The 17233-nt window shown below is 44.1% G+C and overlaps 1 protein-coding gene across 1 annotated transcript; it reads left to right on the forward strand.

Annotated features, from left to right (window-relative positions):
• Positions 1 to 540: 540 nt before the first annotated feature.
• Positions 541 to 2641, forward strand: LOC127342103 (D-amino-acid transaminase, chloroplastic). The gene is made up of 3 exons (XM_051368042.1): positions 541 to 796; positions 1337 to 2183; positions 2313 to 2641. Exons 1-3 carry the CDS (start codon positions 740 to 742, stop codon positions 2402 to 2404), a joined length of 996 nt encoding a protein of 331 aa, XP_051224002.1. The 5' UTR covers positions 541 to 739; the 3' UTR covers positions 2405 to 2641.
• Positions 2642 to 17233: the final 14592 nt, after the last annotated feature.

A 17233-nucleotide genomic window follows, 5' to 3' on the forward strand; every position in this document is an offset into this window, starting at 1 on the left:
AAAAGTGAGATATTTGCGAAAGCATCAGGAGGGATATACGGATGAATATAGGCATGTCAGCACTCACGGTCGGCCCCGATGTGCAGGGCGAAGAGAGAACCTGAGGACGTGGTTCGGAAGTCTATCCTGCTCGTATCCGTATCGCTACACCACCTACCTCCTCCATATCCAGTCATTCACCCATGCAATCCACGGAGAACGGTAAAGAGCACCACCACCACCCGTGCCCACGTCGTGCCCGAATTCGAAACGCCGCGATACACATTCTCGGCCGGCCGATCCCGGTCCGATAGCGAGCACCAAAGTGGACGTACCGTCGTTTTTTGCGGTGGCCGGCGATGGCGAACGCGCATAAGATAACAACAGTACCCCAGGCTGTTCCCCCGTGAATTTTGTACAGAATTCAGGTCCCAAACGGCTCACACACCGGCGTCGTCGGCACGTCCGGGCCGGTCTCAACGGCGCTGTCGACCTGTCGTCCATTCTCGCCCGCTAGCTCCGGAACAAGACGCGAGAGGATACAACAAGAGCGGTGCACGGTGGGGGCAGCGGGACGGCTAAAGTTGTCGCACTCCCCCATATTGACACCACGTCCGTGCGCATCAAGGCGCAGTGAGCACTCAGGCAGGCCGGCCGGCCGGCCGCTTATAAAACTTGCAAGGACAGCAGACGCTCCACTCGCACTGGTACTCGATCTCTACTCCTTCCTTGCAGTGCTCTTCTCGCAGACCGGATCATCATGGGCTCGATCGTTCAGGCGGAGGATCAAGTTCCCGTCTATGAATCGGGTGCAGAGGTGAGTTCTTCCTCCTCTCCTACATCTTCTACATCGTGCCTTGGCTGTGTAGCTTGTAGAATAGCTCTTGATAGTTCCTCATAGTTTTGTTCATCGAGGGGATTGATGACATGCTGACAACGAACACACCCCTGCCTAGTCACTGGAGATGACTGACACGCAACTAAAATCTGACGAACACGACGAAGTGGCGGCTTGCCACCAAACTTTTTTATTAGTGGAATCTGACGTCGGTACTTTGTCTCGAGGCTATGCATTATTGATACCCTGCTTCCTGTTCCGTTTCCTTCCACTGCAGAATGAGTAGACAACTCACTATTTACTTCACTCATTAGCATTATACAAATCCGAATCCAAAGAGTTCAGTGTAATAGTGTAAGTGTAACGCTGGTTAATTAACTACCTATTTGAAAATTTTATTACTTGTTATGCTAATTATACTACTGTTAATGATTATTAATAGATGGGTGGAAGTCTCGCAGAAAAAAGTCGACAAATGCGCGTTGCATGATCAGTGACACCATCTTCCCGATCTTGCAGGCCCTGCAGAAGCTGCAGGAGAAATGGAAATCTACGGCCGCGCCGTTCCCGGCCATGTACTCGAGCGTGCTGGGCGGGATCGTCCTGGACCCGGCAATGATGGTGCTCCCCATCGACGACCACATGGTGCACCGCGGCCACGGCGTCTTCGACACGGCCATGCTCCTCGACGGCCACCTCTACGAGCTCGACCCGCACCTCGACCGCTTCCTGCGCTCCGCGGCCAAGGCCAAGGTGGGCATCCCGTTCCCGCGCGACACGCTCCGATCCATCCTAGTCCAGATGACCGCCGCCTCCGGATGCCGCAAGGGCTCCATCCGCTACTGGCTCAGCTCCGGGCCAGGCGACTTCCTGCTCTCCTCCAGCGCGCTCCCCGGCCCGGCCTTCTACGCCGTCGTCATCCCCTCCGACTACGACCAGTGCCGCCACGGCGTCAAGGCCGTCACCACCTCGGTGCCCATGAAGCCCCCGATGTTCGCCACCAGCAAGAATGTCAACTACCTCCCCAACGTGCTCTCCATCATGGACGCCGAGGACCGCGGCGCCTTCGCCTCCGTCTGGGTGGACGAGCAGGGGTTCGTCGCCGAGGGGCCCATGGTCAACGTCGCCTTCGTCAACCCGGCCGGCGAGCTCGTGCTGCCGGCGTTCGATAAGATTCTAAGCGGGTGCACCGCCAAGCGCCTGCTCGCGCTCGCGCCCAAGCTCGTCGACGCTGGCATGCTCACGGGCGTCACCACCAAGTACATCACCGTCGACGAAGCCAAGACCTCCGTCGAGATGGCCTTCGTCGGCAGCGGCCTGCCCGTGCTGCCGATCGTCGAGTGGGACGGACAGCCCATCGGCGATGGTACATATTTTAACTCGACTCTGATTGATTGATTGATTGATTGATTGATTGATTTCAACAATTGTTGAAACAAACAAATGTACTAGTACATCCGACTCATGAATGTGTTCGTTCTTGTGATCGATGCAGGGAAGGTGGGGAAGCTCATGCTAGCGCTGTCGGATCTGCTCTGGGAGGACATGAAGTCTGGCCCGGACAGGGTCGCTGTTCACTACAAGTAAAACCTGTTTTACCAAGACCTAGAGAGATCTTGCTCGCACGGGCACCGTGCCAAGAGCCGAACACAGTTAATTTGTGTGTGAGCGCCAACCTGCATCAGTGTGTTGTCCGAACTGTTTGTCATCACTTATCAAGTAGCTAGACTCAAACCTTGTACTCAGTACTACGATTGTCTTGTGTGTGCGCGATGATGAATGGACGACTCAGCAAATGAATAAACTCCTTTGTCTTCTATCCCATGGAAGATGCCTCAACAAACGGATAATAATTCTGTCCCATGGATCCGGGTTACCCATGCATGCATACTCGATTCCGTGGATAACCAACTCGATCAACATAGGTGTAGAGAGCTTGTTCTGCCAATTCCATGCAGAGGCAGACCCATGTGGTCGAGACTTCCTCCCGGGCCGTTGTCGCCGCCAACGCCGGCGGTGGTGGCCACGCCAAGCTATCGAAGGCCGGCGGGTGGGAATGGTGTAACATCCTAAATTTTAAAACAAAGAGAAAATGAATTTCCCTATTTCCAAAAATGAGAACCAACAAAAAAATTATTAAATGAGGTACTTTTTTTTTTGAGAAACACAGTACAAACGCAGACGCTCACATACACGCGTATACACTCACCCCTATGAACGCACACACGCACACCCTACCCCTACGAGCACCTTCGGAAGACTGAGCCGGCGGATTGGATCTTAAAATTGACGAAGTCACCACAGGCGCCTCGCTGTCGACGGGAACGTCGCCTCCCACTGAATGAATATTCCGCCTTTATGAGACACACAGATGTCAAACCTGGGGTTTGAACTCTGGTGGGCTGGGGGTACAACCACCCTCCTAACCACCCAACCTCTGGTTGGTTCTCATTAAATGAGGTACTATGCATAGTGCTCATGCTTGATCCTTGTGTTATTACCATGATGATTGCTTGAGTGCTTATCAAATTTGCTAAAACCCTAAACCATGATGGTTGTGATCAAGTAGAACTAAAGAAGAACAAATAAAAAGAAAATAAAATAAAAGGGTGAGGCATATGTGGGCTTATGGCCATTTCACAAATAATGGCCTATGCCCTATCTACTTTACCCAAATGGTGAAACCCTCCATCAACCCAACCATCATCAAATGAACCCAAAACAATGATCATTGGATCAAGAAAAGAGAAAGAAAAAGAAATAGAAAAATACAAATAATCACACATATGTGCTTTTAACCTAGGCCAATTTGGCTTGTGCCATTGGTTGGAGAATGTTACTAAACACTTAAGAACACCTTTTGAATCGAAGAAACTCAAATCAAATCAAAATAGAATTCAAATTGAGCTCACATAAGATAATGGTCAAAACTGCATTTTTTTATCATGACACCTACTTCGAGCCTCTGTATTAAGAGATTTTTAAACCAAACAATCCCAACTCTTTGCACCTCATCCAAGATCTCATGAAGGTGAACAACTTTGGTCAAAACCACCCCTGCAAATTCTTTCTCAATTTCAAATTCTCATCAAGCAAAGTAGCAACATTCAAACAGATTCTAGATTGTGCCATTTTTGAAATCTTGCAAATCAATTCAAATTTGCACACCACCACCATCATTGTGTGCCAAATATTATATGAATCAACTCCACCAAAAATCATTGCAAAATTCCAAAATTTGCTTCATGCGGCCATTTGGGCGAGCACCTGGTGTGCGCCATTGCTGCCAACCCAACACATGCATATATCCAGTGGATTATTGCCTAAACCATCAAGCCTTGGTCATCAAATGTACTCTCATGTACCCCCTGGATCTTGCCAAGCACCAGAGACACCATGTGGTACATGATATCATCACCAATGAACCATGCCGTGCATGACATGGCACACACCATGCCATTCCTCTCTCCTTTCTTTTCCATCGTGCACGACCGTGTCAGCCACCTTCCTCTCACTCTCCTGGACTTGCGGGTACACGCCATCGACAGAGGAGAGCACCACACACGCCAGCACGAGGACGCCCAGTGACGCCCAGTGACACGCCAGGACGCGCACGGACACGCACCGGAGCGTGCCAGAGCGTGACGTCGCCCCGCTGACCTAGGCCACCCCTCGCTCTCTCCGCGCGCCAGCAGCTTCGCCACACCACCAGGAGACGCCCAGACATGCCCATTGGCCCGCGGGAACGCTGTAGCCGACGCCACCGTCGATGACCTCCGCCGGTACCCGCGACAGACATGACGAACGCCTGCCCTCGTCACTGCGTGGTTTTCCCCGCAATCAAGCCCTACGTGACCGCACTGCCACCGCCAAACCGCATGCGTCATCGCCCAGCACGCCGCGCCCCTATAGACGCGTCGCCATGGACGACCTGAGCCCCGCGCCTCGGCCTCGCCCCGCCGCTATAAAAGGAGGCCTCCCCTCTCTCAAATCTTCACACCACCAGCATCCCCTCCTCTCAGAACCTCTCTTCGACCATCTCCACCCCACATTAGCCACCGTAGCCCTCCAATTTCACCACCGGAACCCGTGGAGCCGCCGCAGAAGGAGGAGAAGATTGGCGCCACCTCCAGCGACGCCACCGGTACCAGGCGAACCGCCGTCCTCGACAACGTCGCCGCGCACATCGCCGACCATCGCCGGAGCGCCGGTGAGCTCTCAGACCCCCTACTTGCGCCGCCCGTAAGCCCGCCCCTCGCCGGAGATTACGACGGCCGTGCGCCGTTCGATCCAATTCTAATCCAACGTCCTAGAGAGAAACTTACCGTTTCGCGGTTTAAGTGAAGCTGACGCGTGGGACCCATCGTCAGACGGTCCGCTCATGCGAGACACGCAGCTGGGCCAGCCCAACTTCTTTCTCCTCTGGCCTGTTTTGCTTTCCCGCCTAAGCCCACGGATTCAAAATTCGAAATATTTGATTTAAATGAAATTCCTTGCAGATGCTATTTTCAAAATTAAATAGAATAAAATCTACTAAAACAAATTTGATAAATTTTATATATTTGGAAAGCTTATGAAATTATCTAAATAACTACACTGGTCTCAACCCTAGATTCATTGTAGAAATAATGTAGTAAAAATAACAAGGCAGGACCTTTTCAAACTTCAAACATTTATTAAAAATCAACCATAAATGATTTTGAGTTGATTCCAACTCTCAAAAATCACATTTCATATTGTCTAATTGATTATGTAAAAATATAACATGGTTGCTTCATATGATCATGAGCTAGATTCAAATAATGGCTATGTAGTCATTTCTAGCTCATTTAAATCATTTCAATTGTTAAATTTCAAATCTATGAGATGTAGCATCTCATTTAAATCATATTCCCAAGTAATGTGAAGTAAGGTGATGACCTTAGTTGCAGGGTCTCATCATTGCTTACTTGAGGATATTAAATCAAAGTAGTATTTAAATAGTATGAGAGGTAGTATCTTATTTAAATCATTTTCCCAAATGATAAATATAAAGTGTTGACCTTGGTCAACATGTGTTAATACCTTATTATTTGAGGAGATTAAATCTTAACAAGATTCAATGAGAGGAAATTATTTCTCCAAAGAACCAAATGGAAACCCTAATAAATACTTTCAATGAGAGGAAATTATTTTTCTTAAAAAAAAACAAAGTCAACCAACATGTGAATAATGTTGTGATGCTAGAATAGCTTGTGTGAACCATTTGTGTGTTTGGTCTAGCCCTTAATATTTGTTTGGCGATTGTGTACCTCGTATCCGTTTTTAGACGCTAGTACCGAGGAATACCAGGAGAAGGAGGTCTACTTCCAGGAAGAAGAAGACCACTTTGATCAGTACACCACTCAAGGAAAGCTATACTCTTGCAAGATACCTTGTGCAAAGCTCTAATAGAGCAAGACACCCTTACATATTACTTTGTGTTTAATGATCCCAACCCAAGTTTTTACCTTACAAGCTTTTGACTTTGGTTTATCAAAGTTTACTTTTGATTTATGATTCACTTGGTCTAGATATGGAGTAGTACAAGAGCATCACACTTATCCTAGAGAGCTACAAGTTAATTAGTACCCCTCATGACTAGTTGCTAGTGCTAAAACTAAAAGTGACTACTCTAGATGGGAACATGTGAAAACCAATGACTTTGAAAACCTTGGAATGATGAGTCATTCTATTGAAAGATTTTGAAGGTGAATATGACTTGTGAATGACATGGTGAACTTTACAAAAACTGCTGGTTGGGTTCGGATGCGATACCATTCCAATTTTACAAGTACCCCCACAATACCTGATTATGGGTAAAGGCTTAACTGGAAATTTATGTGCTTTATTATGGGTTCCCTCTAAACAAGCGTCATAGGGGTTATGCCGAGGCTGCCTCCATTGAAATGTGAACTGATGTGAAATGACGTGAAATGAGGTGAATGTCCGGCTCAAGCCATGTGCAGTTCCCAGGCTGACGGTTTGTCTTCACTGGGAGGTCAAGCTCATGGGGAGAGGTGCCTATACTAGGGTATGTAAGTGAAAGCTTATGGTTGGTAGTCCGCACACGGAGTGTGACAAATCAGGGCCAGTTAACCCTGACGGATTATTGCAAATGTTGTGGCAAAAGTGTGCGACCTCTGCAGAGTGTAAAACTATTCGAATAGTCGTGTCCACGGTTATGGACGGTTGGAAAGGCCATACTGTTCCGTCATCAGACCAATTTCAAAAATGTGACATGTGAAGGGTGACTTGTGACTTGAACTTGAAAGGTGAATTTGAATTGATCACAACAGAGTTGTGGGAATGACATTAATGTTCTGACTTGAGTAAGTTAGGCAAATGAAGAGTCTTTTATTACTAAAGTGCTTATGAAATAAATTGGCTTTATGCAAATGAACCTAGAGCTTAGCACCCCCTTACCATAGTTGATAGTACTTACATTAGTATTAGTTTGCGAGTACTTTAAAGTACTCATGGCTTTGTCCCTGGCTATTCAAATGGCCAGACTATGAAGAGGAGCACCACTACCAGGAAGACGGACAGCAGGACGTCTATGATAACTAGGACTACTCCTGACGTCAACGGTTGCATGTGGAACAGATGGACCGCAACCGCTACTACGGTACTTCCGTTGTGTGTTTATGTAGGATAACGTTGCATAGAAAACAAAAATTTTCCTACCGCGAACACGCAATCCAAGCCAAGATGCAATCTAGAAGACGGTAGCAACGAGGGGGTATCGAGTCTCACCCTTGAAGAGATTCCAAAGCCTACAAGAGGAGGCTCTTGTTGCTGCGGTAGACGATCACTTGCCGCTTGCAAAAGCGCGTAGAAGATCTTGATCACGATCGGTTCCGGCGCCACGAACGGGCAGCACCTCCGTACTCGGTCACACGTTCGGTTGTTGATGAAGACGACGTCCACCTCCCCGTTCCAGCGGGCAGCGGAAGTAGTAGCTCCTCTTGAATCCGACAGCACGACGGCGTGGTGTCGGTGGCGGTGTAGAAGTCCGGCGGAGCTTCGCTAAGCTATGCGGGCAATATGGAGTGGAGGAGCAAAGCTAGGGTTTGGGAGGGGGTGGCCGGCCACTCAAGGGGGGCGGCCAGCTTGTGGTCTTGGGGTGGCCGGCCCCCTCCCTTGGCCCCTCATTATATAGGTGGATCCCAAGTGTTGGTGTCCAAGTCTTCGAATAAGACCCGAAACCAAAACCTTCCATAGGAGGGGGGAAACCTAGCCCAACTAGGACTCCCACCCAAAGGTGGGATTCCCACCTCCCATGTGGGGGTGGCCGGCCCCCTATGGTGGAGTCCACTTGGGACTCCACCCCATCTAGGGCTGGCCGGCCATGGAGGTGGAGTCCCTTGTGGACTCCACCTTCCTTGGTGGTTTCTTCCGGACTTTTCTAGAACCTTCTAGAACCTTCCATAGAACCTTCCGCGACATTTTATTTCACATAAAATGACATCCTATATATGAATCTTATTCTCCGGACCATTCCGGAACTCCTCGTGATATCCGGGATCTCATCCGGGACTCCGAACAAATATTCGAACTCCATTCCATAATTCAAGTGCTACCATTTCAACATCCAACTTTAAGTGTGTCACCCTACGGTTCGAGAACTATGTGGACATGGTTGAGTACTCACTCCGACCAATAACCAATAGCGGGATCTGGAGATCCATAATGGCTCCCACATATTCAACGATGACTTTAGTGATCGAATGAACCATACACATATATTACCAATTCCCTTTGTCTCGCGATATTTTACTTGTCCGAGGTTTGATCTTCGGTATCACTCTATACCTTGTTCAACCTCGTCTCCTGACAAGTACTCTTTACTCGTACCGTGGTATGTGGTCTCTTATGAACTCATTCATATGCTTGCAAGACATTAGACGACATTCCACCGAGAGGGCCCAGAGTATATCTATCCGTCATCGGGATGGACAAATCCCACTGTTGATCCATATGCCTCAACTCATACTTTCCGGATACTTAATCCCACCTTTATAGCCACCCATTTACGCAGTGGTGTTTGGTGTAATCAAAGTACCTTTCCGGTATAAGTGATTTACATGATCTCATGGTCATAAGGACTAGGTAACTATGTATCAAAAGCTTATAGCAAATAACTTAATGACGAGATCTTATGCTACGCTTAATTGGGTGTGTCCATTATATCATTCACACAATGACATAACCTTGTTATTAATAACATCCAATGTTCATGATTATGAAACTAATCATCTATTAATCAACAAGCTAGTTTAAGAGGCATACTAGGGACTTCTTGTTTGTCTACATATCACACATGTACTAATGTTTCGGTTAATACAATTCTAGCATGATATATAAACATTTATCATAAACATAAAGATATAAATAATAACTACTTTATTATTGCCTCTAGGGCATATCTCCTTCAGTCTCCCACTTGCACTAGAGTCAATAATCTAGTTTACATTTGTAAAGATATAACACCTTGGCCTTCTGGTGCTTTATCATGTTTTGCTCACGGGAGAGTTTTTAGTCAACGGATCTGACATGCTCAGAAACGTATGTATTTTGTAATTCATTTGCGTCTCAACGCATCACTCATTTCCAAATGAGTTGGCATTAAATATGTTTGATCTTCTGATGGAACCTTAATTCCGCGGTCTGAAATATGTCACTAATATTGTCACACACAATATAGCTTCAAAGTTCTGACTCTTGTCGGAACTTCACCAAGTTCTCAAAGAACCTCTTGACTTAACATCTTTTGTCATTGTCAAAACAATGACATAATCTGCCTTCTTTTGTAGAATCCGTCACAATATTTAGAACTCTTCTAAATCTAGCATAGACAACTTCTAGCTCATTGTGCTACTTTTTAAACAATACTTAGTCAAATTTGAGATTGAAATTATATTTTATATGTGACAAAACCAATATCGGTGTAACACCTTACAGCGATTTGTTTGTCATTTCTTCATATAAAAATATATATATATATATATCCTTAGTTCTTCTAAAGTACTCAAGGATATTCTTACTGTCGTCCAATGATCATCATATGAATCATCCTGGTATATGCTCATAACACTTTATAGCACATGATATCTGATTGTGTACATATTATTCGTGATCTATAATCACTCATGTGTTTTTACTCATTGAGTGTCAGATACACTCAAGTCTTGTTAAACCTTCACATGACAAGAACATTTTCTTAATATTTCTATATTGAACTTCTTCAATATCCATCATATGTACTTTGACTTAAACTTATTTATGTGTTTCAATCTATCTTCATAGATCTTGACACTAAATTTGTTTTAGTCCATATCCTTTCATTGAAGTTAATTCTCAATGAAACCTTTTTAATCAAGTATATAATTACATCATTTATAACCAACTATATGTCACCTACATAAAGTATTATAAATGTGTCTTAGCGCTCCCACTTAATTTCTTGCAAATGCAAGCTTCTTCATCGTCTCTGATGAAATCAAAAACTCTTTGACTATTTCATCTGGTGAAGATTCCAACTCCGTGATACTTACTTCATCCAATTGAAGCTTGTATACCTATCTAGTATTCCACGGACCAGCAAAACTCTTGGTTGTATCTTGTATACATACTTACATTAAGTAGTGTATTTTGCCATCCTACTAGCATATCTCATAAAAGAAATATGTAGTGATTACTAGAATAATCCACATAGATAATAAGCATTGCTACGGAAGATCTAATCTTATCGTATTCAACTCTTTGAACTTTGTCGTAAACAATTTTTCGATAAGTCAAGCTTTCTTCAAGGATATTTCATCCAAGTCTATCAATTTCATAGATCCATTTACTTTCATAAAGTATTCATCTATCTTGGATTTCATGGCGCATGGCCATTTTAATGGAGTCAGGGCCCATCATAACTTCTTTGTTTTGTAGTTGGTTTATCATTGATCAAAATCAATCCTTTGTCCACAAATCATTTATTTGATCACAAAGTAAACCATACCTACAAGGTTCAATATGTACTTCGATCTCCATGGCTAAAACATTTTGTAGTCATGAGAGCCATGATCGTCGTGGCCGCTTCCGAAACCAATTCCGATACTGCGCTACTCTGATCATTATGCTCAGGTTCATAAACCTTATCAAATTATATTGTCCTCCCACTCAAATACTTCACTCGAAACAATGTCTCGGAAATAAGAAACATTGACAAACACTTTTGTCTTTGTCTCGTGGGAAGAATTCCCAATGAAATCTCTGGGATAACCAACAAAGACATTCATCCGATTTTGGTTGACTCTTAGGGTTTATACCCATGCCATAACTTGTATGGTGTCATTTCAACGGATCATGATGATGCTCTATTCAGTGTAAAAGCGATAGTCACTAAAGCATAATCCACAAAAATATAATGGCATCAATATTTTATCTCATCATTGATCCAACAAAGTTTGGGTATATCTCTTGGATACTTCATCATCACTATGATTCTCCAAGAAACGTAAGTTGTAGAACAATTTCATAACTCTCTTAGATGTTCGCTAAAATTCGTAATTCAAATATTTCCACCATGATCCAATCATAGATATTTGATTTCTATTACGATGATTTCCACTTCATGCTGAAATTTATTTGAATCCTATTCAAATGTTTCAAACTTTTCCTTATTGAATATATCCACATATATACTCAATTCATTGTTTGAAAGTTTTCATGAAGTAGAAGAATCTTTCGCACACAACTATGCCCAGTGAACCACATATATCATTATGTATGTTTTCACTAAGTTAGTTGCCCGTTCAACTCTTCGGCCTATGAACGGTATTTCAGTCATTTACCTTTTAGAAAAGATTTTGCAAGTGCCAAACGATTCAACAAATCGAATGACTCCAAAAATCCATTTTCATGGAGTTCCTTCATGCGATCCTTTCTAACATGACCTAAATTGCGGTTCCACAAATAAGTGGAATTCAAATCATTTGCCTTATGGCATTTTTAGCGTCAGTGTTATGTATGTGTGTTTCACCATTTAAGATTTATAATAACTTATCCATCATACATGGAGTAATGTCATAATTTGAACAACTCATTGTTTTCATTTGACCAGAGCAAAATAACAATTTATTAAGCTCTTTATTATAAATCCTAAGGGCTAGATAGAATGCCAATGACGAACATAATAACACTTTATTTTTGTTCCAGGCGAACATTCTTATCATATTCCTTGTCAGTCACTTAGGCCATTGTATTCTTGAATTGCGTTGTTTTGTATGACACTTCATACCAACCAATATGGTATTAATACCCAAGAATTTCATTGTGTGACTTAACTAGGAATACAACCATAACTTGTATATCATTTATATACACCTGAGCTAGACTTTCTAGTCTTTTCTTTTCTGTTGCCAAAATATCTTTTGCAGTTTCTCTTTTAGCTTTCCTCATTATTCAGAAAAACATTTCAACATCAATAACTTCTAGGTTTGTTGGTCAAATACCAATAACCTTGAGGTTCTTACTTTGAAGTTGATCATCATATGACAAGTGTTCTAGATTTCACATATTAGTAACTATGATGAACAATTTCACTCATAATTTTATCCATCAATTCATGACAACTTTTTGAGACCATGTCTGTACATGCTAGGCTCATAAAGTTTAACCTTAGTATTTGCATGTGCAAATCAGGCTTGCACCCATTGTAAGCACACGTAGAATCTATAACACCCGATCATCACGTGATGCTTCGAAACGACGAGTCTTAGCAACGGTGCATACTAAGGATGATAACTTCATGGATATGCGAATATCATTAGTGCCCCAATAGCTGGAGGATTGTGACGTCTTGCGTCTTCAACCTTCATACATTCCCATAAAACTTATGAGTTTATGTAGTCTCACCAAATTATATTCTATCATCTTGCAATAAGGTCTTAGATATCACATATATCTCATACCTTGATTATTTCTGAAAACTAAATTTTCAGCTCCTTATTTTTCAAACATATTTGAACTTTCAAGTTTCATGGAGACAAGATAACTTTAGGTACTAATTGAAACCATAGCTCTTTGAATCAACAATGTGAGGTTTACTAAAAGTTTGCAATAGGACTTAATCAATTCTTGATTCTTTAACAATACGGTACCAATCCGTAAAGTTTCTTGTCAGATTTTAACAGTATTTCTATCTCAATTACAAGACTAGCGCATGGTAGAAAACGGATGCCAATACTACAAAATTAATTCAAAATACTACTCAGACTATGTTTATGATAATTAGTTCATGTTTTAATCTAATTACTAATGAACTCCCACTTAATACAACATCCCTCATAGTTGTTAAGTGGTACACGATCCAAATTCACTACACCAAAACCGATCATCACGTGAGATGATGTAGCTTCAATGGTGAACATCAACATGTTGATCATATCATCCATATGACTCGTGTTCAACCTTTCGGTTTCCGTTGTCCCGAGGCCATGTCTGTACATGCTAGGCTCGTCAAGCAAACCCAAGTATTCCGCGTGTGCAACATGGCTTACACCCGTTGTATGTCGAAGTTTATCACACCCGATCATCACGAGATGCTTCAAAACGTCGAACAATGCAACGGTGCATACGAGGGAAGAACACTTTATTATCTTGATATTAATGTGAGGGATCATCTTATAATGCTACCGTCGTGATCTAAGCAAAATAAGATGCATAAAAGGATTAACATCACATGCAGTTCATATGTGATATGATATGGCCCTTTTGTCTTTGCGCCTTCGATCTTCATCTCTAAAGCACGGACATGATCTCCATCATCAACGGGCATGATCTCCATCATCGTCGGCGTAGCGTCAAGGTTCATGGCGCCGTCTTCATGGTTGTTCACCTCATGTAGCAACTATTACAACTACTTTGAAATACTACTCAACATGAAAATTAAAGACAACCATAAGGCTCCTGCCGGTTGCCACAATACAATAATGATCATCTCATACATATTCATCATCACATTATGGCCATATCACATCACCAAAACCTGCAAAAACAAGTTAGACGCTCTCTAATTTGGTTTGCATATTTTACGTGGTTTAGGGTTTTCGATATAGATCTAATCTACCTACGAACATGAACCACAACGTTGATACTAATGTTGTCAATAGAAGAGTAAATTGAATCTTTACTATAGTAGGAGAGACAGACACCCGCAAAGCCTCTTATGCAATACAAGTTGCATGTCGAACGAGGAACAAGTCTCATGAACGCGGTCATGTAAAGTTAGTCCGAGCCGCTTCATCCCACTATGCCATAAAGATGCAAAGTACTCAAACTAAAGATAACAAGAGCATCAACGCCCACAAACCATTGTGTTCTACTCGTGCAACCATCTATGCATAGACACGGCTCTGATACCACTGTAGGATAACGTTGCATAGAAAACAAAAATTTTCCTACCGCGAACACGCAATCCAAGCCAAGATGCAATCTAGAAGACGGTAGCAACGAGGGGGTATCGAGTCTCACCCTTGAAGAGATTCCAAAGCCTACAAGAGGAGGCTCTTGTTGCTGCGGTAGACGATCACTTGCCGCTTGCAAAAGCGCGTAGAAGATCTTGATCACGATCGGTTCCGGCGCCACGAACGGGCAGCACCTCCGTACTCGGTCACACGTTCGGTTGTTGATGAAGACGACGTCCACCTCCCCGTTCCAGCGGGCAGCGGAAGTAGTAGCTCCTCTTGAATCCGACAGCACGACGGCGTGGTGTCGGTGGCGGTGTAGAAGTCCGGCGGAGCTTCGCTAAGCTATGCGGGCAATATGGAGTGGAGGAGCAAAGCTAGGGTTTGGGAGGGGGTGGCCGGCCACTCAAGGGGGGCGGCCAGCTTGTGGTCTTGGGGTGGCCGGCCCCCTCCCTTGGCCCCTCATTATATAGGTGGATCCCAAGTGTTGGTGTCCAAGTCTTCGAATAAGACCCGAAACCAAAACCTTCCATAGGAGGGGGAAACCTAGCCCAACTAGGACTCCCACCCAAAGGTGGGATTCCCACCTCCCATGTGGGGGGTGGCCGGCCCCCTATGGTGGAGTCCACTTGGGACTCCACCCCATCTAGGGCTGGCCGGCCATGGAGGTGGAGTCCCTTGTGGACTCCACCTTCCTTGGTGGTTTCTTCCGGACTTTTCTAGAACCTTCTAGAACCTTCCATAGAACCTTCCGCGACATTTTATTTCACATAAAATGACATCCTATATATGAATCTTATTCTCCGGACCATTCCGGAACTCCTCGTGATATCCGGGATCTCATCCGGGACTCCGAACAAATATTCGAACTCCATTCCATAATTCAAGTGCTACCATTTCAACATCCAACTTTAAGTGTGTCACCCTACGGTTCGAGAACTATGTGGACATGGTTGAGTACTCACTCCGACCAATAACCAATAGCGGGATCTGGAGATCCATAATGGCTCCCACATATTCAACGATGACTTTAGTGATCGAATGAACCATACACATATATTACCAATTCCCTTTGTCTCGCGATATTTTACTTGTCCGAGGTTTGATCTTCGGTATCACTCTATACCTTGTTCAACCTCGTCTCCTGACAAGTACTCTTTACTCGTACCGTGGTATGTGGTCTCTTATGAACTCATTCATATGCTTGCAAGACATTAGACGACATTCCACCGAGAGGGCCCAGAGTATATCTATCCGTCATCGGGATGGACAAATCCCACTGTTGATCCATATGCCTCAACTCATACTTTCCGGATACTTAATCCCACCTTTATAGCCACCCATTTACGCAGTGGTGTTTGGTGTAATCAAAGTACCTTTCCGGTATAAGTGATTTACATGATCTCATGGTCATAAGGACTAGGTAACTATGTATCAAAAGCTTATAGCAAATAACTTAATGACGAGATCTTATGCTACGCTTAATTGGGTGTGTCCATTATATCATTCACACAATGACATAACCTTGTTATTAATAACATCCAATGTTCATGATTATGAAACTAATCATCTATTAATCAACAAGCTAGTTTAAGAGGCATACTAGGGACTTCTTGTTTGTCTACATATCACACATGTACTAATGTTTCGGTTAATACAATTCTAGCATGATATATAAACATTTATCATAAACATAAAGATATAAATAATAACTACTTTATTATTGCCTCTAGGGCATATCTCCTTCAGTTTAGTCATAGGATCTCTAGATCCACTATGTTGTATTAAGACTGGATCATGTGATCCTTTGATGTAAGACAATCATGTGTTGTAATGAATGATGTTCTGTGATATCAATCTATTATGTCTCGCAAAAACAATATTCCTGGGATTGCGATGTATGGCATAATAGGCATCTGGACTTAAAAATTCGGGTGTTGACAAATGGCGTGGCCCGTCAAACTCCCTTTGCGTGGGGGGGAGGGGGATCGACTTCGGGGCGGCGCAGGTGCAGACAAGGCGGCGCTTGCCGGCGCGGCAGGGAGGCGAGGAGGAGAAGAGTTGGGCCCTCTTGCAGTGGTGCGCCGACGGCGGCGCTCCTCGAGCGTGCGTTCCTGCCTATCGGAACCACCCACGCGTGCTCGATCTGGGGCTAACCTTGGGTTCGATCTGGGGCCAACCTTGGGTCGGCCCGTTCCATCTATTCGCCGGAAGCCGGTCGGCACTGAGGGGTTGTTGGCCCGGCCGAATAATGGTGGTTGTCCTAGTGTTCCAACTCACGCCAAGATGAAGATCTACCGGTTGCGAGTCCCCATCGATCTGGCTGAAGTGTCGTGTTCCGGAAGGCTCAGTCGGCGATCTCCATTAGGAAATTCATGTCGGTAGATTACTGGATCGGGTGGATTAGGTTGTGCGCACCCATATTTTTCTCTGGCCATTTGGTTTCAGAGGGACTGTTGCGAAGCTCTGCTAGTTGTGACCATTATGGAGCACGCTTTCTCGTTTCATGGTGAAATCATCCGGCAGGGAATGTCATTAAGGTCAGGATCCGAGGACTAGTTATGGTGGTTCCAGTCTTTGTGGCTACGAGGAATTGGCTTGGTGATTTTTAACTTAGAGCAATGACATCGCAAGTGGGAGCGTAAGCACAGGAGAAGTTGAAGGTTTTACCCCTTAGAGTGAAAATCAAAGGTCTGGCCCTAATTGGTTATGTTTAGTAATGACCTTGCTGAAGACATTGTTTTAGGAGTAAGGACTTTCTCGCAGATCAAAACCTAAAATCTTTGATCAGCCGACGATGACACTTGCATATTATTTTCTTCCTGGAGGCGTCTTTTTTGAGGAGCTGGACTTCTAGTGTTGTCTTGGTGGTGTTAGTACTGATGCTTCAAAGAATAGATCACTATAGTGGGAATTTTCTTTTATTGTAATTTTTCTT

This window comes from Lolium perenne, chromosome 3 (genome assembly GCF_019359855.2).
Source record: "Lolium perenne isolate Kyuss_39 chromosome 3, Kyuss_2.0, whole genome shotgun sequence".
NCBI classification, from domain to species: Eukaryota; Viridiplantae; Streptophyta; class Magnoliopsida; order Poales; family Poaceae; genus Lolium; species Lolium perenne.

What these genes read in the sequence shown, in the direction of transcription:
- LOC127342103 (XM_051368042.1), top strand. Translation starts at nt 740, where the DNA reads ATGGGCTCGATCGTTCAGGCGGAGGATCAAGTTCCCGTCTATGAATCG. An exon ending in TCTATGAATCGGGTGCAGAG is followed by an intron (nt 797 to 1,336) that starts GTGAGTTCTTCC and finishes CCGATCTTGCAG; the next exon opens with GCCCTGCAGAAGCTGCAGGA. An exon ending in CGGACAGCCCATCGGCGATG is followed by an intron (nt 2,184 to 2,312) that starts GTACATATTTTA and finishes TGATCGATGCAG; the next exon opens with GGAAGGTGGGGAAGCTCATG.